Source organism: Salvelinus namaycush, chromosome 4, assembly GCF_016432855.1.
Source record: "Salvelinus namaycush isolate Seneca chromosome 4, SaNama_1.0, whole genome shotgun sequence".
Lineage (NCBI taxonomy): Eukaryota > Metazoa > Chordata > Actinopteri > Salmoniformes > Salmonidae > Salvelinus > Salvelinus namaycush.
This window is the reverse complement of record NC_052310.1, coordinates 48919828-48944938: the sequence shown is the minus strand read 5'-3', so window position 1 is coordinate 48944938 and position 25111 is coordinate 48919828. Positions and strand designations below refer to the sequence as shown.

At 41.7% G+C, this 25111-nt stretch overlaps 1 protein-coding gene across 1 annotated transcript in view; it reads right to left on the bottom strand.

The window, feature by feature from the left end:
- LOC120045904 (formin-2-like) overlaps positions 1 to 24126 on the bottom strand; it is a 75517-nt gene extending 51391 nt beyond the window's left edge. Inside the window, exons 1-5 of the mRNA XM_038990833.1 lie at positions 23358 to 24126; positions 21026 to 21192; positions 16497 to 16613; positions 11460 to 12244; positions 9961 to 10121 (exon numbers count right to left, since the gene is read on the bottom strand). Coding sequence (XP_038846761.1) covers positions 9961 to 10121; positions 11460 to 12244; positions 16497 to 16613; positions 21026 to 21192; positions 23358 to 24126 — 1999 coding nt within the window. The remainder of the gene's footprint in view (positions 1 to 9960; positions 10122 to 11459; positions 12245 to 16496; positions 16614 to 21025; positions 21193 to 23357) is intronic.
- Between the last annotated feature and the right edge of the window lie 985 nt (positions 24127 to 25111).

Genomic DNA, 25111 nt, shown 5'->3' with positions numbered 1-25111 from the left:
ATTTTTATTCTCTATTTTGGTTAGATTGGGGTGTGACTAGGGTGGGTAATCTAGGTTATTTATTTCTATGTTGGCCTGGTATGGTTCCCAATCAGAGGCAGCTTTTTGTCGTTGTCTCTGATTGGGGATCATATTTAGGCAGCCATTGCCCCACTGTGTTTTGTGGGATCTTGTTTATGTGTAGTTACCTGTGAGCACTTCATTGACATCACGTTTCGTTTGTTCTTTATTGTTTTGTGTGTTTCACTTCAATAAATATGTGGAACCCATATCACGCTGCGCTTTGGTCCGAATGTTCTTACGACGATCGTGACAGTCTGGATGATTCCCACATCATTCTGAACATCCCAATATCATCCCCCATGATATACTGTAACCTCTAATCCAGGGGTTTCCAAACCTTTTTGCTCTGTTACCCACCAATTGAGGTGTCTTTTGAGTCGCAACCCATCATAAGGGTTAAGAGGTGAAAAAACATACACAGACCAAAGAGTAAGTACAAAATATATTAATAATGCCCACTTCTGCAAAACATTTAACTGAATGTAGATTTGAGTATGGCTTCATGAGACCAATTGTGTATTGTTACCCATCTTCCAATCACTGCCCTTTATAAGGCTTTAGAAAAACTCCCTGGTCTTTGTAGTTGATTCTGTGCTTGAAATTCAATACTTGACTGAAGTACCTTATAGATGTTGTATTTATGGGTACAGAGGAAGGGGTAGTCATGTCAACCCCTATTATTTCCAACAGAGTGAGTCTATATAACTTATGTAATTTGTTAAGGCACATTTGACTTCTGAACTAATAACTAATTCACCCCCTAAACAAAGGGGGTGAATACTTACGAAATTACTATTTAATTTTAAAAAACGTATTAATTTGTAAAAATGTGTGTGTTTTCTTTTCACTTTGACATTATGTAGTATTTTGTGTAGATCAAAGACAAAAAAATAGAATTCAATCTATTTCACACCCACTTTGTAACGCAACAAAAGATTATAGGCTATTATAAAAAAAATATATAGGTTCATTATCTTTTCTACATAGTTTCTATTTGATTTTTGTCGTTTAAGTTTACACTGAAAGTATTTTTTCATCCTCTAAATTTATTTCAACACATTCTCCCGTTGAGATAAGCCTATAGAGAGGACTTATACGATAGACATACCGTCCCCAGCGTAGATCCTGTAAGCAGTGTCTAGACACACGGATGAGGGATGAATGGCGAGGCAATCAGAGGACTATAACAGGAGGAGAATCCATTCTCATTAAAGTCTGGAGTAGTTCCGCTTTAACAAGGTCATTTAGACTAAGGAGCAGAGTGACAATAGATTAGAGAAAGAAAGAGAGAGAGCAGGATTAAAGAGAATATAGTAAACTAAATGAAAGATGGAAACACAGAGACAAAGATAATCATACATCCTTAATAAAAGTCTAGTTATAACCCAATAATGAGGCCTCTCAGTTGAGGGTAACACATCAAGCTTATAGTTTTGTGCTTTAATATTAGCTTTTATTTTTATTCTTTTTAAGATTATTATTATTTTTAATTAAGTTTAGTTTAAGTTTGTTTTCTGATCTGATTTACTAGTTATTTTAATTAAAGTTTTATTTAAAAAAATCTATTTGTTTTAGATTTCTATTTCGTTTGTAGCCTGTGCGTGGGAGACTAGGAGCCATTTATGATGTGTCGTTTTTGCGATGTCCCTTCTTTCCACTGTGGGGCAGCAATGCATAAGGTGATGGGTCAGGTCATAGGTTAGGTTTAAAGACCCAGTGCAGACAAAAACGTGATTTTTCTGTGTTTTATATATATTTACACACTAAAAGAGCGTTCCCGAGTGGCGCAGTAGTCTAAGGCACTGCATCTCAGTGCAAGAGTTGTCATCACAGTCCCTGGTTCCAAATCCAGCCTGTATCACATCCGGCCATGATTTGGAGTCCCATAGGGCGGTGCACAATTGGCCCAGCATCGTCTGGGTTTGGCCGGGGTAGGCCGTCATTGAACATAAGAATTTGTTCTTAACTGACCTGCCTAGTTAAATAAAAAATGTAATAGCTGGAATTTCAACCTGTTTTGGTGGAATGGAGTTTTGGCCTGTCAGGAGACATCACCAGGCGGTAAATTAGTTAAGAGACCAATAATAAAAAAAGAGTTCCAAACATCTCTGCAAATAACACAGCGTTTTCTGTTTTCCACTTTCTGTTTCCCACTCAGACCACTCCCAGACAGTTTTAGCAAAATTCTTGCTTCAGAAATGTCACTTTGATAAGAAGCAATTTTTTTAAACCTTTTTTACAATTTTATTTGAAAACAATGACAGTAATGTACTTCATTGTTACCATTATTGGTCATCACCTTTCAAAGTGTGTTGCATTATATGGATAAATATTGGCTGACTTGCACCTACAGTTGAAGTCGGAAATTTACATACACTTAGGCTGGGGTCATGAAAACTTGTTTTTCAACCACTCCACAAATTTCTTGTAAACAAACTATAGTTTTGGCAAGTTGGTTAGGACATCTACTTTGTGCATGACACAAGTAATTTTTACAACAATTGTTTACAGACAGATTATTTCACTTATCATTCACTGTATCACAATTCCAGTGGGTCAGAAGTTTACATACACTAAGTTGACTATGCCTTTAAACGGCTTGGAAAATTCCAGAAAATGATGTCATGGCTTTAGAAGCTTCTGATAGGCTAATTGACATAATTTGAGTCAATTGGAGGTGTACCTGTGGATGTATTTCAAGGCCTAACTTCAAACTCAGTGCCTCTTTGCTTGACATCATGGGAAAGTCAAAAGAAATCAGCCAAGACCTCAGAAACAAAATTGTAGACCTCCACAAGTCTGGTTCATCCTTGGGAGAAATTTCCAAACGCCTGAAGGTACCACGTTCATCTGTACAAACAATAGTATGCAAGTACAAACACCATGGGACCACGCAGCCGTCATACCGCTCAGGAAGGAGACGCGTTCTGTCTCCTAGAGATGAACGTACTTTAGGGTGAAAAGTGCAAATCAATCCCAGAACAACAGCAAAGGACCTTGTGAAGATGCTGGAGTAAACAGGTACAAAAGTATTTATATCCACAGTAAAACGAGTCCTATATTGACATAACCTGAAAGGCCGCTCAGCAAGGAAGAAGCAACTGCTCCAAAACCGCCATAAAAAGCCAGACTAAGATCAAGCCTGACAAAGATAATACTTTTTGGAGAAATGTCCACCGGTCTGATGAAACAAAAATAGAACTGTTTGGCCATAATGACCATCGTTATGTTTGGAAAAAGGGAGAGCCTTGCAAGCCCAAGAACATCATCCCAACCGTGAAGCACGGGGGTGGCAGCATCCTGTTGTGGGGGTGCTTTGCTGCAGGAGAGACTGGTGAACTTCACAAAATAGATGGCATCATGAGGTAGGAAAATTATGTGGATATATTGAAGCAACATCTCAAGACATCAGTCAGGAAGTTAAAGCTTGGTCGCAAATGGGTCTTCCAAATGGACAATGACCCCAAGCATACATCCAATGTTATGGCAAAATGGCTTAAGGACAACAATGTCAAGGTATTGGAATGGCCATCACAAAGCTTTGACCTCAATTGTATAGACAATTTGTGGGCAGAACTGAAAAAGTGTGTGCGAGCAAGGAGGCCTACAAACCTGACTCAGTTACACCAGTTCTGTCAGGAGGAATGGGCCAAAATTAACCCAACTTATTGTGGGAAGCTAGTGGAACGCTACCCGAAATGTTTGACCCAAGTTAAACAATTTAAAGGCAATGCTACCAAATACTCATTGAGTGTATGTAAACTTCTGACCCACTGGGAATGTGATGATAAAAGCTGAAATAAATAATTCTCTACTATTATTCTGACAAGTAGGAAAGCATTTCCAAATATTGCCCACTAAATATACAGTAGTATACATTCATTGTGCTCTTTTTTCTGTGATTAGATGTTCATCAAATTACGTTTTACACAAACCACAAATTGCAGGCTGGGTATCAATGGCAAGACATTTGAGTATTTAAAAGTCAAATGTCACAACAACAATGTGAGAATAGATTGGCAGATCACAAATATATTAAGTTAGCTGCTTAAGATTTTGGAGTCTCAAAATATTGTTTATCTTGTACAATAATTATCCATCATCACTCTCTTTTACTATATGCCACTATATTGTGCCAAGTAAATCATACATACATTTACAACTGCTGATGAAGTTTCAATATATATTTAAATATATATTAATAAACCAACAGCCATGGACAGTCATGTACAGTACAGATGTTCGATCTTAATTTGACCAGTTTATCACAACATGAAAATAATCCTGCCGCAACAGGACATGTGCATCTGAATTAATATGTGGATTATAATTCATTGACATTTTTGTAGGGGTTGATTTTTAGTTAGGACATTTTTAGTTAGGACAAATCAAGTCTGACATTTTAAAGTGGAAATTACAAACTTTAGAGGCCTTTATAACCTAGAATACACTACAAGTGTGCATTTCCTGTTCTTCAGGACAATTGTCTGTGACAACAGAGTGATTAAATTAAGATTGTACCCCTGTATGGTTTACTGTAGGTTCTCCCTGTGACCAGAGTCAGGCTGAGTATGCAGAGTGACTGCTGGGTAATAAGGGTGTGTGGTGAGTGTAGATAGTAAACCCCAGCCTCAGGCATACCACTTTGATGTGCTCCAGATCACCCAACCCACAGTGGAGATAAAAATATAATAATTGAACATGGAGTCAGTTACATCACTGAACTCCTGCCTATATATCTAGCTAAATGGTTTCCAAACACACTGTGGACATAATATAATTTAATTTCAATGCTAAAAGACACACAGCATGAGCAATTATAGGTGCATAATGGTGGTACTACACTGCAGATAATATTGTCTGATGTGTTCATAGTGAAGATCATTATATCACATTGTATATAATTTTTTACAGGATCTACAGAATAACTCTTTCCCTGGAGAATATAATAACATTTTAATCATAAACTCTTTTATTAATTTACAGCAAATTGACCATTCAAAAACATTTTCCTGATGTGAATATGGTTCGATTGATAATAATAAAAATAAAAAGGATTTCAGTTTTCATACAAACCACGTGCAGAATTTGAATCCCTGGTTTAAAAAGATCTTTAATTTACATCAATCATCCTTTGATATTTTATTTATGTCATGAGTCAATCATTCCAATAATACGGTGTTTTCATCGTTGGTCAACACCGATTTCTACGAAACCCACAAAGCTCTGCATAACATGCCAGAGGGCAAATTTGGTCTCCGTTAGACCATAAAAGAGAATAAATTATAACAAAACAACATTTGTTAATGTGAAAAAGTACTCAGAGGCAGAAGAGAAACGCAGACTTCTGATAATGCAACTAAAACTTAAGGCCTGAGTACAGTATTCTTTCTCTACAGTTTCACATCTAACATTAAGTATAACAATGTGGGCTAATTTAGTGTAAAGTCGCCAGTCCACATTCACCCACAACAAAGGGAGAAGGTCAGAAAGGGCAGAAAGATGATAACAACACATATATTTGTCGACCAAGACATGCTGTTTATCCAGTACAATCTGGGATATGAGAAGATATACTGTAAGAGACACGTTTAGCATTTTCGAGTAATGCATACACATGCTTTACAAATGTTATCACATTATTACCATAAACGTTGTTGTTCATATCAAAGTGATGAATGTTGTATGGTCGGTTGGTTGATTGAATCCACCCATACACTACATGACCAAAGTATGTGGACACCTGCTCGTCGAACATCTAATTCCAAAATCTTGGGCATTAATATGGAGTTGGTCCCCTCTTTGTTGCTATAACAGCCTCCACTCCTCTGGGAAGGCTTCCCACCAAATGTTAGAACATTGCTGTGGGGACTTGCTTCTATTCAGCCATAAGAGCATCGGTGAGGTTGGGCACTGATGTTGGGCGATTAGGCCTGACTTCGCCGTTCCAATTCATCCCAAAGGTGTTCGATGGCGTTAAGGTCAGGGCTCTGTGCAGGCCAGTCAAGCTCTTCCACAACAATCTTGACAAACCATTTCTGTATCGCCCGACCCCTCCTGTCTCAGTCTACAGTATTTATGCTGCAATAGTTTGTGTGTCGGGGGGCTAGGGTCAGTCTGTTATATCTGGAGTATTTCTCCTGTCTATCCTGTGTCCTGTGTGAATTTAAGTATGCTCTCTCTAATTTTTTCTCTTTCTTTCTTTCTTTCTTTCTTTCTTTCTTTCTTTCTTTCTTTCTTTCTTTCTTTCTTTCTTTCTTTCTCTCGGAGAACCTGAGCCCTAGGAACATGCCTTCAGGACTACCTGGCCTGATGACACCTTGCTGTCCCTGGGCCACCTGGTCTTGCTCCTGCTCCAGTATCAACTGTTCTGCCTGCGGCTATGGAACCCTGACCTGTTCACCGGACGTGCTACCTTTCACAGACCTGCTGTTTTCAACTCTCTAGCAGGAGCGGTAGAGATACTCTGAATGATCGGCTATGGTGTATTGGAGGCGAAGTCAGGTGCAGGAGAGCAGAGTATAATGAACAGGCACACTTTTATTATAGTTCCAAAAAACGACAGCACTACATAAATCAAATGCACTCAAAAAACGGAACATAAAAGTAAAGCGCGTAAACTAACATCACATGAAACAATTACACATGAGGGTTAAACAGAGGGTTAAATACAAGTAGATTGATTGGGGAAATGAAAACCAGGTGTGTATGGAAACAAGACAAGACAAATGGATATATGAAAAATGGAGCGGTGATGGCTAGAAAGCCGGTGACGTCGATCGCCGAACGCCGCCCGAACAAGGAGAGGACAGTCGTGACAGTGGACCTCGCTATGTGCACGGAGGCATTGTCATGCTGAAACAGGAAAGGGCCTTCCCCAAACTGTTGCCACAAAATTGGAAGGAAAGAATCATCTAGAATGTCATTGTATGCTGTATTAAGATTACCATTCACTGGAACTAAGGGGCCTAGCCCGAACCATGAAAAAACAGCCCCAGACCCTTATTCCTCCTCCACCAAACTTTACAGTTGGCACTATGCATTCGGGCAGGTAGCGTTCCCCTGGCTTCCGCCAAACTCAAATTTGTCCATCGGACTGCCAGATGGTGAAGCGTGATTCATCACTCCAGAGAACACGTTTCCACTGCTCCAGAGTCCAATGGCGGTGAGCTTTACACCACTCCAGCCGACGTTTGGCATTGCGCATGGTGATCGTAGGCTTGTATGCAGCTGCAAGACCATGAAAACCCATTTGATGAAGCTCCGTCAGCACAAGAACGAACAGTTCTTGTGCTGACATTGCTTCCAGAGGCAGTTTGTAACTCAATAGTGAGTGTTGCAACAGAGGACAGAATTTGTTATGCGCTTCAGCACTTGGCAGTCCCGTTCTGTGAGCTTGTGTGGCATACCACTTCATGGCTGAGCCGTTGTTGATCCTAGACATTACACCTCACAGTAACTGCACTTACAGTTGACCGGGGATGCTCAAGCTGGGCAGAAACTTTCCAAACAGACTTATTGGAAAAGTGGCATCCTATGACAGTGTCACATTGAAAGTCACTGAGATCTTCAGTAAGGCCCTTCTACTGCCAATGCTTTTCTATGGAGATTGAATGGCTGTGTGCTTAATTTTATACACCTGTCAGCAACGGGTGTGGCTGAAATACTTTGAATGGGTGTACACATACACTACCGGTCAAAAGTTTTAAAACACCTACTCATTCAAGAGTTTTTCTTTATCTTTACTGTTTTCACATTGTAGAATAATAGTGAAGACATCAAAACTACGAAATAACACATATGGAATCATGTAGCAACCAAAAACGTGTAAAACAAATAAAAATATTTTATAGTTGAGATTCTTCAAAGTAGCCACTTTGCCTTGATGACAACTTTGCACACTCTTGGCATTCTCTCATCCAGCTTCATGAGGTAGTCAACTGGAATGCATTTCAATTAACAGATGTGCCTCGTTAAAAGTGAATTAGTGGAGTTTATTTCTTTCTTATTGCGTTTGAGCCAATCAGTTGTGTTGTGACAAGGTAAGGGGGGTATACAGAAGATAGCGCAATTTGGTAAAAGACCAAGTTCATACGTTGGCAAGAAAAGCTCAAATAAGCAAAGAGAAACGACAGTCCATCATCACTTTACGACATGAAGGTCAGTCAATCTGGAAAATTTCAAGAACTTTGAATGTTTCTTCAAGTGCAGTCACAAAATCCATAAAGCACTATGATGAAACTGGCTCTAAGGACCGCCACAGGAATGGAAGACCCAGAGTTACTTCTGCTTCAGAGGATAAGTTCATTAGAGTTAACTGCACATCAGAAATTGCAGGCCAAATAAATGCTTCACAGAGTTCAAGTAACAGATACGTCTCAACATCAACTTTTCAGAGGAGACTGTGAATCAGGCTTTCGTGGTCGAATTGCTGCAAAGAAACCACTACTAAAGGACACCAATAAAAATAAGAGACTTGCTTGGGCCAAGAAACACGAGCAATGGACATTAGACCGATAGAAATGTGTCCTTTGGTCTGGAGTCCAAATTGGAGATTTTTGGTTCCAACCACCGTGTCCTTGTGAGATTTGGTGTGGGTAAATGGATGATCTCCGCATATTACGGTGTATTTCCCACCGTAAAGCATGGAGGAGGAGGTTTTATGGTGTGGGGGTGCTTTGCTGGTCACACTGTCTGTGATTTATTTAGAATTAAAGGCATTATTACCAGCATGGCTACCACAGCATTCTGCAGCGATATGCCATCCCATCTGGTTTGGGCTTCATGGGACTGCAATTTGTTTTTCAACTGGACAATGACGCGACACACCTCCAGGCTGTGTAAGGGCTATTTTATCAAAAAGGATAGTGCTGGAGTGCTGCATCAGATGACTTGGCCTCCACAATTCCCCGACCTCAACAAAATTGAGATAGTTTGGGATGAGTCAGACCGCAGAGTGAAGGAAAAGCAGCCAACAAGTGCTCAGCATATGTGGAACTCCTTCAAAGCTGTTGGAAAAGCATTGCAGGTGAAGCTGGTTGAGAGAATGCCAAGAGCGTGCAAAGTTGTCATCAAGGCAAAGGGTGGCTATTTGAATATATTTTGATTTAACACATTTTTGGTTACTACATGATTCCATATGTGTTATTTCATAGTTTTGATGTCTTCACTATTATTCAACAATGTAGAAAATAGTAAAAATAAAGAAAACCCTTGAATGAGTAGGTGTTCTAAAACTTTCTACCGGTAGTGTACTTTGTATATATAGTGTATGTTCTTCACTGCAGCTCTGACTGAGCGAGTATGAAAAGTGAATCAGCATGGGGTTCTGCTCTTCGTCGTTCATTCAAGTTTGTCTGTATACCTCTGAATACACAGAGGTAGTCCCTCTAGAGGGAAGAGCACACACAAGGCTCTGTCCCAATACTCTACTAACCCCTCTTTAATATCCTCGCTTCCTCTGTGACCACTTAGAGCTGAAGTGCTCGGCTAGTGCTCTACCATGGTACTTAAATCTATCAAATTCTTTTCGATCAGTGGCTGACAGAAAAGGACAGTAGAAACTTAGGATGGGAAGCTATGTAAGACTATTGGGTCAGAGCCACAGAGCAGCAGTCTCAGGGGAGGAACCACATGACAGACTGGCCTACCACAGTGTCTCCCAGTCATCAGTGTGGGTTTATTCGCCACACGCCACTCACTGGCTCTGCACCTCACTGGGCCTGGAAGCCAGGGGGAGCCAGACCTCACACCACATAATCCCTGTCTGGCTACAGTACATCCCTTCCTCATGTCATTCACAGGCAAGGGATTAGAGTGACGGAGAGAGGGACACCAAGAGACAGAGACAGGGATGGGACCAAAAACAGGCAAGGGTAGACAGACAAACGCACGCACACACAATGTACAGTACCGGTTTGGCCTTGGACTTGGTGATGGTGTCTGATATTGGCTTCTTCTTCTCCTTCATAGCACTTTTGGAGAATAACTCGACAAACTCATCAAAATCCACTGATGGCTCCTCGATCTTCTCCCAGACCAGAGAACCACTCGCATCCCTCAAGTAGAAGACAGAAAGATCTGTATTATATCTCTATCATTGGATCTTTGTCCTGTTGATGTATACCCTCTTAGAAAAAAGGTGCTATCTAGAACCTAAAAGGGTTCTTCGGCTGTCCCCATAAGAGAACCCTTTGAAGAACCCTGTTTGGTTCCAGGTAGAACACTTTTGGTTCTAGGTTGAACAGTTTTCGCTTCCATATAAAACCATTTCCACAGAGGGTTCTACATGGAACCCAAAATGGTTCTACCTGGAACCAAAATGGGTTCTCCAATGGGGACAACCAAAGAATCATTTTGGAACCCTTTTTTCTAAGAGCGTACCTCAAACTTACAATTCAAAATGTCTGACATGTTGTGCTTTACCGAGCCCCAGAATGCAGAGAGCAGTACCACAGTACCTCTTCAGACAATTACTGTACAGTACATTAGAATTCCAATAACTTCCTATAAACCCACCACTATGTCCACTAGTTATTATAAGGTGGACTTATTTTCTGACATGTCACAGTACTACAGTATTATAGCATGCATGACATCTTTATGTGTGAAGTCGGACCAAGTACATCAGTACCAAAGCACATCACAACACCCGTTTCAACTCAAACACCATCTCATCACACTCTTTTCCCACATCTTTCTCTCATTTTACACTGGGTTCCCATCTTTATAACATGGCTAATCTTTATCTTCAGCAGAAAACCCCTTCTATAGTTTGGTAAGGAAAGCCTCCATAAATGTCAATGATCCATCTCTATCTTTTGTATTCTCATTCATGAGTTATGTTGATGGTTTTCTCATATAGCTAAACAGGTAGCTATGGATAAACATATACACTGGCTGTACAAAACATTAAGAACACCTCTTTCCTTGACTAGGTGAATCCAGGTGAAAGCTATGATCCCTTATTGATGTCACTTGTTAAATAGACTTCAATCAGTGTAAATGAAGTGGAGGAGACAGGTTAAAGAAGGATTTTTAAGCCTTGAGACAATTGAGACATGGATTGTGTACTATATCTGTGCCATTCAGAGGGTGAATAGGAAAGACAAATGATTTAAGTGCCTTTGAACGGGTTATCGTAGTAAGTGCTATGCGCACCGGTTTGTGTCAAGAACTGCAACGTTGCTGGGTTTTTGACGCTTAGCAGTTTCCCGTGTGTATCAAGAATGGCCCACCACCCAAAGGACATCCAGTCAACTTGACACAACTGTGGGAAGCATTGGAGTCAACATGGGCCAGCATCCCTGTGGAATGCCATTCCCTGACGAATTGAGGCTATTTTGTACACTCAGTGTATATCTAAAGTGATTGGACTAAAGTGGACTAGTAATTACTTTTTAGAATGCAGCTGGATCCTGGTCCAGTAGAGAGGCTTCATGGGCTTGGGGGGCTCGATGGGGGCCTTCTGGGGTCCAGCCTCCTGGGCCATGGAGGCCATGAAACCTCCGGGAGGGGGAGGAGGGCCAAAGCCTGGGGTAGATGGAGGTCCACTGCTGGGGGGTGTGGGCGGAGGAGGGGGGCCCATACCTGGTAGAGGGGGTGGAGGTCCAAAGCTCTGCAGGGGAGGGGGTGGAGGTGGGGGACAGGTTCTGCACATACCAGGTAAAGGAGGAGGAAGGGGAGGAGGAGGACCAGCCCCACCAGAGAGAGGGGGTGGTGTTGGCCCTCCAGAGAGCTGAGGTAAAGGATGAGGGGGAGGAGGAAGAAGAGGAGGGGGTATATCTGGGGTGGGGGGAGGTGGTGGCTGGGTACCACTCTGCTGCTGCTGTTGGCAGATACAGACAAAGCCAGGGTTGGGGAGGGAGGAGGAGGAGATCAGTGGGACAGAGGCTGAGGGGATTGACCCTCCCTTGAAAGGCACTTCAAATCTAAAGCCCTCCTTCACAGGTGATGTCTGTACGGACACCTCCATCCTCTTCTTCCATGTGTGGTTGACACCCCCTAAGGCCACAGTATTGTCCCTATCCCCACTCTCCTTAGAGTGGACCTCCATCTCCAGAGATGCATGCTGTATTTCCAGTGCTGCAATCTTTATCCTCAAGTCATTGATGATCTGCTCCAGCCCTGGAATATCACTGCCATTATCCTCTTGTGACAGATTCCCTGACTTTGATGAATTCTGTCAGGAAAAAATTATTTCAGACCCACTCTTCCAGCAGCAGCAATAAAAAATACAAAACATTGTACATATTAATATTACATGAAGTGATGTTTTGAAGCCCTTCTTGAAGGATGTAAACTGTCAAGCAGGATTACATTAACACTTTAAGGAATGTGCCTTCTAGGCCTAGTATACCACATGCTCACAAAAAAGCTATATTTTGAATAATTTCTCAGACTTAAAACCTAGTGGATGTGACACGCCACACCCTGAGTGAAAAGGGTAAACACCCACAACTGAGCGCGTTTGGTTGCAGGGTTATGGACCATTGTAAGTTGAGGGTAAGGTCAGGATCAGGGAAGGCCACATGTCTAGACTCCATTCTTGTAGCTCCTGGGTAGATAGAACAGAGATGGGGAGACTCTTCGAAGATTTAACCCACAAGGCGATCAAAGTCTCAATGAGCTGCAAAGAGGCCTTGTGAAGAGTGCAGAGCCCAGAGTTAGATGCACATATTCCAGCCATGTCTATAGTTACTCTACAGTTTGTGTTGAGCTTACAGTTCAAATATTTTTAAGTGAAGTTCAGGATACCATTACAAGCTAAAAAGCTCAACAGGACATCAAGAATAGACCTTCTTCTGACAATGACCTACGTATCATGGAATTCTTCACATTTTATTGTGTTACTAAATGGGTTTAAAATGTATATATATATTTTGTCAACGGTCTACACAAAAAACTATGTAATGTCAAAGTGATGAATGAAACACTAATATACTTTCATTAGATAGAGCTTGAAGAACTTGAAGATGTGGCTGTCATGGTGTTGGGGTTCATGGCTAGATAGCAATTTTCACGTCTGGCCATAGATTTTCAAGCAGATTCAAGTCAAAATGATAACTTGGCCACTCAGGAACATTCACTGTCTTCTTGGTACACAACTCCAGTATAGATTTGGCTTTGTATTGTAGGTTATTGTCCTGCTGAAAGGTGAATTCCTCTCCCGGTGTCTGGTGTAAAGCAGACTGAAGCAGGTTTTACTCTAGGATTTTACTTGTGCTTAACTCCATTCCATTTCTTTTTATCCTGAAAAACTCCTGTCTATGCCAATGTCAAGCATACCCATAACATGATGCAGCCACCACCATGCTTGGAAATAAGGAGGCAGTTAGTCAGTGAAGTGTTGTGTTGGATTGCCCCAAACATAAGGCTTTGCATTTAGGACATTAAGTGTATTCCTTTGCAGTATTTTCTTGCAGTACAACTTTAGTGCCTACAAGACACTTTTCACTGGCATTTAGGTCATTATTGTGGAGTAACTACAATGTTGTTGATGCATTCTCAGTTCTCTCCCATCACAGCCATTGAACTCTGTCACCATGCCCTCATGGTATTTATTATGGATCCCCATTAGCTGCTGCTGAGGCAAACAGCCCAACAATCGTTTTATTATCTATTTCTATCAGCCAATCATCAGTCATAGTGCTGTGCTTGTTCAATGTCCTTCCCTATAACGTGTGCTGAAAGTTTGTCATCAAGTTCAGGGAGTGAATAATTTAATCAATAAACAAAACATAATACAAAAGAAACCCGAACACACAGACACGAAACAGAAACAATGACGCCTGGGGAAGAAACCAAAGGGAGTGACATATATAGGGTAGGTAATCAAGGAGGTGATGAGTCCAGGTAAGTGTCATTATGCGCTGATGCGTGTAATGATGGTGACAGGTGTGCCCCCATAAGCCTGGTGAACTAGAGGCCGGGCATGTATCCTGTAAAACACAATTTTCCCCAATAGTTTACAAAGGTTGTTAACAGGCTGATTGGTCAACTATTTGAGACAGTAAAGGGGGCTTTACTATCCTTAGGTAAGGGAATAACTTTTGCTTCCCTCCAGGCCTGAGGTCACACACTTTCTAGTAGGCTTAAATTGAAGATATGGCAAATAGGACTGGCAATATCGTCCGCTATTATCCTCAATAATTTTCAATCCAAGTTGTCAGACCCTGGTGGCTTGTCATTGTTCATAGACAATAATCATTTTTTCACCTCTTCCACACTTTATGGAATTCAAAATATCAATGCTTGTCTTTCATAATTTGGTCTGATACTTGGCCTTGTTGCTGGCATGTCATGCCTAAGTTTAATAATCTTGTCAATGAAAAAATGATTAAAGTAGTTGGCAATATCAGTGGGTTTTGTGATGAAGGAGCCATCTGATTCAATCAATGACGGAGCGTAGGTGCTCCAAAGCTTTTTACAATCATTATTTATGTAATTTATCTTTGTTTCATAGTGTAGCTTCTTCTTTTTAATAATTTAACAGGTTTTACAGTCATTTTCTTAAATGGGTGCATGCTTATTATTTAACTGGGATAAGCAAATTCATAGAAGTGTCAAGTGCAGCGTCTGGTAGCTCCTCATAACACACCACGGACCAACAAATATTATTTTCATCAGCAACATAAGAATCGCTACAAATCGTATTGTATGGCCTCTTATAAACGATATTAGTCCCAGCCTTTGGAACTTTGGTTTTCCTAGATATTGCTACTATATTGCGATCACTACATCCGATGTATTTGGATACTGCTTTCTAACAAATTTCTGCAGCATTAGTAAAGATGTTATCAATACATGTTGATGATTTCAGTCCTGTGCTTTTTGTAACTAACCTGGTAGGTTGATTGGGGTGGCAGCGTATCCTAGTGGTCAGAGCGTTGGACTAGTAACCGAAAGGTTGCAAGATCAAATCCCCGAGCTAACAAGGTACAAATCTGTCGTTCTGTCAATCTGCCCTTGAACAAGGCACTGTTCCTATGCTGTCATTGAAAATACGAATTTGTTCTTAACTGACTTGCCTAGTTATATAAAGGTTAAAAAAAAATTGATAACCTGAACCAGGTTGCAGGCACTAGTTTGAAGCTTTCTCTTGAGTGAGCAGCCTGATGAAAGCCAGTCAATATTTAAATCACCCAGAAAATATACCTCTATTTATATCACATACATTATCAAGCATTTCACACATGTTATCCAGATACTGACTGTTAGCATTTGGTGGTCTATAGCAGCTTCCCACCAGAATGGGCTTTAGATGAGACAGATTAACCTGTAGCCATATTACTTCAACAGTATTTAATGAGATCCTGTCTAAGCTTTACAGGAATGTGGTTCTGAATATAAACAGCCACACCTCCACCTTTGGCATTTCTGTATTTTCTGTAGATCGTATAACCATGTATTGCTACCACTGTTTCATCAAAGGTATTATCTAAGTGAGTTTCAGAGATTGCCAGAATATGAATGTCTGTTACTAGCAAATTATTGATTTCATGAACCCCTGATCAGTGTCCTTCCTATCTTGCAGCTCAGCTCACAAGGACAACTGTATCTTTGTTGTGTCTAGGTGGTTTCATCCACAGCATAATTATTAACTTGACCATATATTAAAGAGATATTCAATGTCTGATTTGTTATTGTTACCCGTCTACCAATCACTGCCCTTCTTTACATGAGGCTTTCGAAAAGCTCCCCTTACTTTGTAGTTGAATCTGTGCTTGAAATTCAAAACTTGACTGAGGGACCTTACAGATGTTGTAAGTATGGGGGACAGAGGATTGGGTAGTCATTAAAAAATCATGTCGATCCCTATGATTTCACACAGAGTGAGTCCATGTAACTTATTATGTGATTTGTTCAGCCATATTTTACTCCTGAACTAATTTAGGCTTACCTAAACAAAGGGGGTGAATACTTATGCAACAACTATGTTTTATTTATTTAATTTACATTAATTTATAAACCTTTGTAGAACTTTCTTTTTACTTTGACATCATGGATTATTTTGTGTAGATCAATTGCAAAAAGAAAACACAATTAAATCTATAGCAATCCCATTTTGTAATTACACAGAAATGTGAAAAAATTCAAGGTGGGTGAATACTTATGAAACCTGTATAGTTATTATAGGATAAGCCTGACCTCTGTTGGAAGAACAGGAGTGATATCTACATGCTCTGTCATTATACAAAATATAACCACAAGAGGACAGTATTGTATCAAAACCTGTCTGGGACTGGGTATTCGTTCACTTACAGTTGTAAGAGCAAACTACAAAGATCTGTTATCCTCCTGAGCCATTCACAGTAATTATCCATTCAGTTGAATGTGGCAAAACATTTACAATGTCATGCTGTTTGAACAAATGTTCTTATCTGGAGCTCTGCTTGAGGTGGTACACAACAAAAACAGTGTTGATAACATACCTGAGCTGGCTGTGGAGGGGGCCACAAGGCCTTGATGCGGCCTGGGGTATGCCCTTCATGGGGCACCCAGAGGTGGAAGGGCAGGCCAAAAGTAGCCCAGGTATATAGCTGGTCCTCCTGGGGGAGAGAAGGCAATGAACATGCATTTTTCAGCATCTACTTTTAGATCTATATTTTATTCACAGTAACACAGTACCATATACTGTAGTAACACCATATAATAACCAGGTGAATACTACAGGTGATCATAACCGGAACATTTTACCAACATAATTTAAATTGATTTGGTTTACTTATACACACAAATAAAGAAATTGTCCAAAAGAGGACAGCGGACAGACAAAAGGGCAGATATCTATTTAATGTACAGTCAATAGCTGACAGACAAACAGGAAATCAAATTTACTTATCTTCAAGGAATAAATCAATAAAGCAATCCAGATGACCAATGTCTGTTGATTCCAGTTCAGATGACATTCACCAACAATGCCAAATTGTAACGGTCGTCGTATGAAGAAGGTGTGGACCAAAGCGCAGCGTGGGAAGTGTTCATGATTATTTATTTAAAAAAACTGAACGCTGAGACAAAATAACAAAATGTAACAACACGAAACAGTTCTGTCTGGTGCAGACACAAAAACAGAAAACAACTACCCACAAAAACCATGTGGGAAAAAGCTACCTAAGTATGGTTCTCAATCAGAGACAACGATAGACAGCCTCTGATTGAGAACCACACCCGGCCAAACAACAAAGAAATACAAAACATAGAAAGTGAACATAGAATGCCCACCCAAATCACACCCTGACCAAACCAAAATAGAGACATAAAAAGCTCTCTACGGTCAGGACATGACACAAATAGAGAGGGCTTTTACTTTCCGAATTGCACGAATACAAATGTCTACTTTTAAAAAGTGAGGTAAGGTACAGTGTTTGCTAAGCACAAGGCTCCCTATAGTAGAATGCAACCTCTGGCAAATTGCGAGAAGCTAAAAGTTAACACCACCTTCAAAGCCAATCACATTCATCTGAGGTATGAAAAGTGTTCTTGTTACTGTATATTCTATTAGTTCCTCTTAATGCATGAGAGTGTATTCCTTAACAACTGAACAAATTATTTTCCTGGGAAATGGCTGTGAATGGTTTCCACTGTAGCAAGCAGTTTCAGCACGGCACAGTAATATGATATTGACTACATAACCACATAGAATTGGGCAATTCTAAGGGCCCAATTTAGTATGAATCTGAACGTATTCCAAATCATAATTCAGAGACCATTACATAATGACTATCCATCTATGTAAGAATCTCAAGCCATTCCAACCCTGTGCATGTCAAGTGTGTGTGTGTTTATGAGTGTGTGTCTACACTTTAGGGACAAATACGCAATTTGTTCCAGTCTGAGAGCTGACCTTAGGTATCACTTTCTCTGTGCAGTTATTGCCAGAACAAAACATTAACCAGAACCCCAGCTTTAGCTGAAGCTAGAATCACAACTACAGAACAGACCCAGATGAAAACATGATCAAAACCTGTCATAGCCTCCTACTCTAAAACATCAACCTTAATAAAAGGTATCCATATTTTCTCCCTAGAGACATTGCTGATCACTAGAGAGGGATTATATCTCATGGAGTCATTCAAGGCTGTCTATTTTTTACAGGGGAGAGGACAGTGTGTGTGAGAGAGAGGGAGAGAGAGAGAGAGAGAGAGAGAGAGAGAATGAAAGAGTAGCATTACAAAAACAGGAGAAAGGAAAGAAAAAAGGGCAAGAGATTGAGTGAGAGAGAGAGACAAAAGAGAGAGAAGGGAGAACAATGGGTGAGAGAGAGCAGCATTGTCAAAAGACACGGGGAGATGTTGACTCTGGTCAAGTTGAATAATCCAGAGCTGGGGGTCCAATCCCTGGACCAGGTAGAGACAGTGAGAGGGGACAAAATGCTTTTACCAACCCAGGCACAGTGAGCATTCTGCTGGGTAAGTGCAGCCTGAGCCCTGGGAACATGGGGCTCTTATGCAACGCGGTAAGCAGATGTTCTACGCAAGCAGTGTATGTGTGTGTGTGTGTGTGTGTGTCACATAATGACAGTTTAAGGCATGCATGCGTGTGTGTGTAGGTACTGAATGAAAACATGTGTGTGCCTGTTTGTTAGTGTGCATACGTTTCAGGGAAGTTCTGTATTTCTATGTGAGTTTGTGTGCATGTTATGTCTGAGTGTTTGTGACAATGTGTTTATGTACAGTGCCAGTCAAAAGTTTGGAAACACCAACTCATTCCAGGGTTTTTCATTATTTGTACTATTTTCTACATTGTAAAATAATAGTGAAGACATCAAAACTATGAATATACAATTATATTTTATATTTGAGATTCTTCAAAGTAGCCACTTTTTGCCTTGGTGACAGCTTTGCACATCTGGAATGCATTTCAATTAACAGGTGTGCCTTGTTAAAAGTTCATTTGTGGAATTTCTTTCCTTCTTAATGCGTTTGAGCCAATCAGTTGTGTTGTGACCAGGTAGGGGTGGTATACAGAAGATAGCCCTATTTGGTAAAAGACCAAGTCCATATTATGTCAAGAACAGCTCAAATAAGCAAAGAGTAATACAACAGTCCATCATTACTTTAAGACATGAAGGTCCGTCAATGTAGAACATTTCAATAACTTTGAAAGTTTCTTCAAGATCAGTTGCAAAAACCATCAAGTGCTATGATGACACTAGCTTGAGGACCGCCACAGGAAAGGAAGACCCTGAGTTACGTCTGCTGCGGAGGATAAGTTCATTATAGTTAACTGTACCTCAGATTGCAGCACAAATAAATGTAACAGACACATCTCAACATCAACTGTTCAGAGGAGACTGCGTCAATCAGGCCTTCATGGTCTAATTGCTGCAAAGAAACCATTATTAAAGGACAACAAGAATAAGAAGAGACTTGCTTGGGCCAAGAAACACAAGCAATGGACATTAGACCGGTGGGAGTCTGTCCGTTGGTCTGATGAGTCCAAATGTGAGATTTTTGGTTCCAACCGCGTGTCTTTGTGAGATGCAGAGTAGGTGAACGGATGATCTCTGCATGTGTGGTTCCCACCGTGAAGAATGGAAGAGGTGGTGTGATGTGTGGGGGTGTTTTGCTGGTGACATTGTCGTGGGAATTATTTATTATTCAAGGCGCACTTATCCAGCATGGCTACCACAGCATTCTGCAGCGATACGCCATCCCATCTGGTTTGCGCTTAGTGGGACTGTCATTTGTTTTTCAACAGCGCAATGACCCAAAACACACCTCCAGGCTGTGTAAGGGCTATTTGACCAAGAAGGAGAGTGATGGAGTGCTGCATCAGATGACCTGGCCTCCACAATCACCTGACCTCAACCCAATTGAGATGTTTGGGATGAGTTGGACTGCATAGTGAAGGAAAAGCAGCCAACAAGTGCTCAGCATATGTGGGAACTCGTTCAAGACTGTTGGAAAAGCATTTGATATGAAGCTGGTAGAGAGAATGCCAAGACTGTGCAAAGCTGTCATCATGGAAAACGGTTGCTGGAATGAGTAGGTGTGTCCAAACTTTTGACTGGCACTGTACATAAACACATTGTCACAAACACTCAGACATAACATGCACACGAACTCACATAGAAATACAGAACGTCCCTGAAATGTATGCACACACACCAATATAGTACAATATAAACAGGCACAAATTGACACATGCTTTCATTCAAGACACACACACACACACACACGCCTTACAAACAGTCATTCTGTGACACACACACACACACTCACGCCTTACAAACAGTCATTCTGTGAAACACACACACACGACACACACAGACACACACAGACAAATGCTCAACTGTTCAGATACGAATTCTGCTTTGGTGGCTGAGCAAAAGAAAAGCAGCTCTGATAACATGGCACACCAATGAAGGAAACATGACAACCCATTGCTGCACGACACAAATTTCAGTCCCTATGAAGATACTGCAACAGGGAGCACACACATACCCATACACACTTATACACGCATGCATACACACACATGCATGCTAACAGAAAATATATGACATCTATTTCTAGTCATGAAAAAATAATAAGTCGCGAAATCTATATTTGAATCCTCAGCCTAAGAACCTTACACCTGAGTGGATTCAGCTGCCACGGGCATGTGATAAAAATGGCACTGACAGCGTGCGTGCCTGACGAACTATGCAGGATTTATTATAATCACACACATGAGATTACATCTGTGAAGTGTTACTTGGAAAATAATTTTTACATTAATGAAATCAGCTTTCATATGGTAAGCCTGTCCATAAGAACAGTTCTCAACATAATGGAATGCTAAAAGATTAAAAGGTAGAGTAGATAGGGTGGTAGATGGTCGATACTGTAGTTGATACATAACCCATTTTTTTCATGTACTCTCATTCAGTGAACAATACTAACTATGATCAGTGTGATATTTGTTGAAATGGCAACAGTGAAACGATGTGCTTAAGTAAAGAGTTGGATCTCACATTAAAGGTGGCTGTGACTGGACTGACAATGTCTTCATGCTGCTCTCTGAAAATGTCACTAAGGGGCTGCAGCAGCCCCAGGCCCATCATACGACAACACAATCTCTCCGCCTCATCGTTCGCTCCCTCCCCCTCCTGCAGACATAGACGCTCCAACAGGGCGAGACCTGGGGGGAGAGAGAGAGAGAGAAAGAAAGAAAGCGAGATTCAGACAACAGATATCTAGGGATGACACTGTTATGAAGATATAGATACTGCAGATAAAGACATGAATATTGATGATAGAGCAGTGGGCTTTTTTAGGGTGATATGTCAGATGTCAGATTCAGATTCAGCCACGAGCTTTTGATCTGCATCATTACATGGGGAGAGAGGAGGACATGTGCTGATTATCCTACAAAATGCTGAAACAAAACCAGATACAATTTGTATGGATAGTTTTAGCTCCCACTAAGTAGCTAATGTATCACTGTGTGTTATTTCGTCTCGTGCCTAACAACACCCGTGGAAATATATCCTCCAAACACCGGCTTTCTCTGGCATTAACACTTAAATATAGTATTGTAAAACAGTATTGTGTTGGTATTATTATTTTATATATACTGTATTTTCAACTGCTCTGCACAACATGTATTGGTCCTGAGGAGGCCAAAAGAGGGCACCTTCTTAGAAATCACATGATGAAAATGTCTTTCTGCAAATGCCACGGTTTAACCTTCACATTAACAGTTGGCATTTAAACAGTACTGTACAAACCATCAAAATAACACTATTTATCAGGACCATCCTGGTCAATCCGCCTTAGGAGGAGAGGAGGAATAGTCATACCACATTGCTCAGCTGTGTGTGGTATGAAAGTGATGGAGAAAGTCATAGATGATGGGATTATTATAGAGTCGTAGATGGTGGAATTATTATAGAAATCACTGTGATAATCTAAAAATCTGTGAACAGTCCTAGACAGAGACAGGGAAGGCCTGATTTTGTAATCCAGAGAGCTCACAAGTCATGGCATTGTGACCAGAGGAGCCTTTGGTGAGCAGAAATACTCCCCTACTGATCCATGTTCTACTGGCAGGTGATTCATTTAAAACAGTCATACTATAAATCCTCTCTAATGCTATTATAAACATGTTATAACTTGAATTAGCGCTAAAACATGTGAGCCACAGGAAAAAAAATAGGTTTAAATGTCACATTTCTTAATGAAAATAGAGGCAAATTTCAATTACATACCACTAACAATGAAGGAATATAAAAGTTTTATCCGTCGCGACGCTGCAAACTAGGTTTTAACCGCGCTGTGAATACAATTGGATCTTGTTCGCGAGGTAGCAAAAAAACATTTAGCGATATAAAACTAATTCTGGTCCTCGCAGCGGATGTTTGTTGGATTATGATCAGGTAAAAATGAAAAGCTATTTTAGCTATCTAGCAGTGTGATTAAAAGAACATGAAGAAATCGAAATGATTGCTAAAATATGATGTTGCTCCTATTTCATGCAATAGCCACCACTCTTTTAGATACACATACAGTATTATGATGAACAACCTTATCCAAAGGAATAAAAGTGACACACATGAACAAAGAACAACAACAGCACCAGCAAAACAGTTTATAGGCTAGTGACCTGTCCAATTTAAACTCTGCTATTGATGTCCTCTGAAACATATCCATGTCACATGACTGATTACTCCAATAGCTGAGGTAAACCAGGGCCACACTGGATAACAAGATGGTCTGGCTGACCGGATAGAGTGATAAACTAATCATCAAGCTTGACAGCTCAAATCTTGGGCAAGACATAGCAACCTACCACTGTATCAAGGAATGATCTGAATAGGTAGCTATAGTAGTGCTGTGCAAATGTGAAGGAGTGTGATTGTGGGTGTGTGTATCCCTCCCAGACAGTCAGGCAAAGAATGACATTGCAATGGGTGAGTGATCATTTTCACACTTCCTGCTCTGCTGCAGGAGCTGAGAGCCAAAAACAGCTGAGCCTCAGACCATCAGCATTCTGTAGCCTACTAATACTGAGATAGGAGGATATTCATGTCAACATACTGCTTAATAAGGAACAGCACAGTATGTTCTTACAGGGGTCGATCTTCAAATTCAATATACTGTATTATTATTACATTACATGACGTGATGTTTAATATTTACATCTAAATATTTATTAATGGTTATTGTAATTTTACATGATGATAATTATAATTACACAATCCCATAATCCCTGTTGGGCAAAAAGGCATCTAGCCGCAATATTTACCTCCTTTCCACCAATGTTACTCTATAACTCATGAAGTACCTCTATGCTCAGTCACTTACCAGAGAAGACATCTTGATAGGGTCCTGTGGTAGTGGTCTGGACAGCTGAGAGGCATTGTCTGGTGCATAGGGTCAGACTCGCCCCTGGAAAGCCTCTCTCTGACCCCCCATGCTCCCGGAGGTCAGTGGTGGCCTCATGCCTCAATCTGAGGCCTTCCAGATCCTTGGTCCAGTCTGCAGAATGACTGAAAGGCCCGGCGATACTGCAGGACCTATGCCTGGGGGTTCTCCATCCCTGGGGCTTGTGGCCCCCAAATTCTGCCCCAGAGCCTGGCTCCGTCCTACGAGGGCTCTGGCTTGGTGAGCCTATGGGTGAGGTCAGCTGCCTGGTGGTGATCTTCATGTAGGTAGGGTGGATGGGAGGACAGGGCTTGACAGTGGAGCTAGTGGAGGACGTCCTTCTGGAAAGAGATATTTTGGAACTGTAACTCTTCAGCAGAGAGACAGAATAGCTACTCTTCCTCCTGCTCAGAGACCGGAAGACTCTCCCCATGTCCCCCTCCTCCTCCCTCTCCACAGTCAGTTCCATGTTACTCACACTTCTGGATGAACCTGCGTCCGGTCCCAACCTGATGCACCTGGACCCCTCGATGGCGCTACCTGCCCCACCAAAGCGCTGGCTCTGAGTTATCTGGGAGGTCAGCACCGGGTTCTCCAGGTCGTCCTGGGTCTCCTCAGCGCTCTCATAGGACGTGGTGGTGGAGTTGGTGTCTGGGAAGCTGTAGGTGCTGGTGGTTTTGGGCAGGGGGCTGTCGCTGCTCCCCTCCATGTCCGCCGAGGAAGGAACACTGTCGCTTAGTGAACCTAAATCTGACTCCCCCCAGATGCAACCCTTCCCTCTGCCTCTGATTGTCTATGCTCAGCACTTTGGTCTGGTCCTGCAGTATCAGTACCAACAGGTGTCTCATCAACCTGTCCCTTTTCCAGGTCTGACCCCAGAGTGGAGCCTACCTCCTGTGGGTCAGAGGGGTCAAGGGCTAGGTGTTTAAAATCACCATCTGTGGTGGGGGAGGTGACCCCCTCAGCCAAAGGGACAGTGACTCTATCCAGGACCACATCAGTGTTCCCATGATTCTCCCTGATACCTTGCTGGATGTCAGAGAGCAGATCCACATGCTCATCCATAGCAGAGTGGAAGCTGTAGAGGTCCCCGTCTGATTCTGAGCTCGTTCTCCGGCCCTCGTCCTCCGCCTCCGACGTTGTCAAGTGGCCATACTCTGGGTCACCCTCCGACATCATTCCCAGCTCGTCTACAGAGAGGCTAAGGTTGACCCCACCAGCTCCCTCCAACTGGGACCCCTTGCCATCCAGGATATCCTCCTTGGACAGCCCCTTTGCCTTTGACAGACTCTTCCTGATTCGCATGCCCAAAAACACAGAGGTTTTGGCTTCCGATTGAGATTTCTTTCTTGCCACCATCTCCCTCTTTGGACTTGCCTTTCTTGGAGCTCTCAGGTTCCTGTCCTCAACTCCCCCATCACAGGGGGCATCTTCCCTTGCTGCCTTCCTCTGCTTGGCCTCCTGGTTCTCCATCTTCCTAAACAGGCAGACCCCCTTGACAATCAGGCCATGCTGCTGGGGCTGGGGCTGCTGCTCCTGGGTTGTTGAACTGGCTCTTTGGGAGCTCAGCACTAATCCATGCCTGCTCAGCGGTGTTGCGAGCAGCTATGAGGATTCTGTTGCTGAGAGGAGGCTGACAGGCTCACTCTCTCCCACCTCCTATCTGCTCTGTTGCATAATGGCTGCTGGATGAG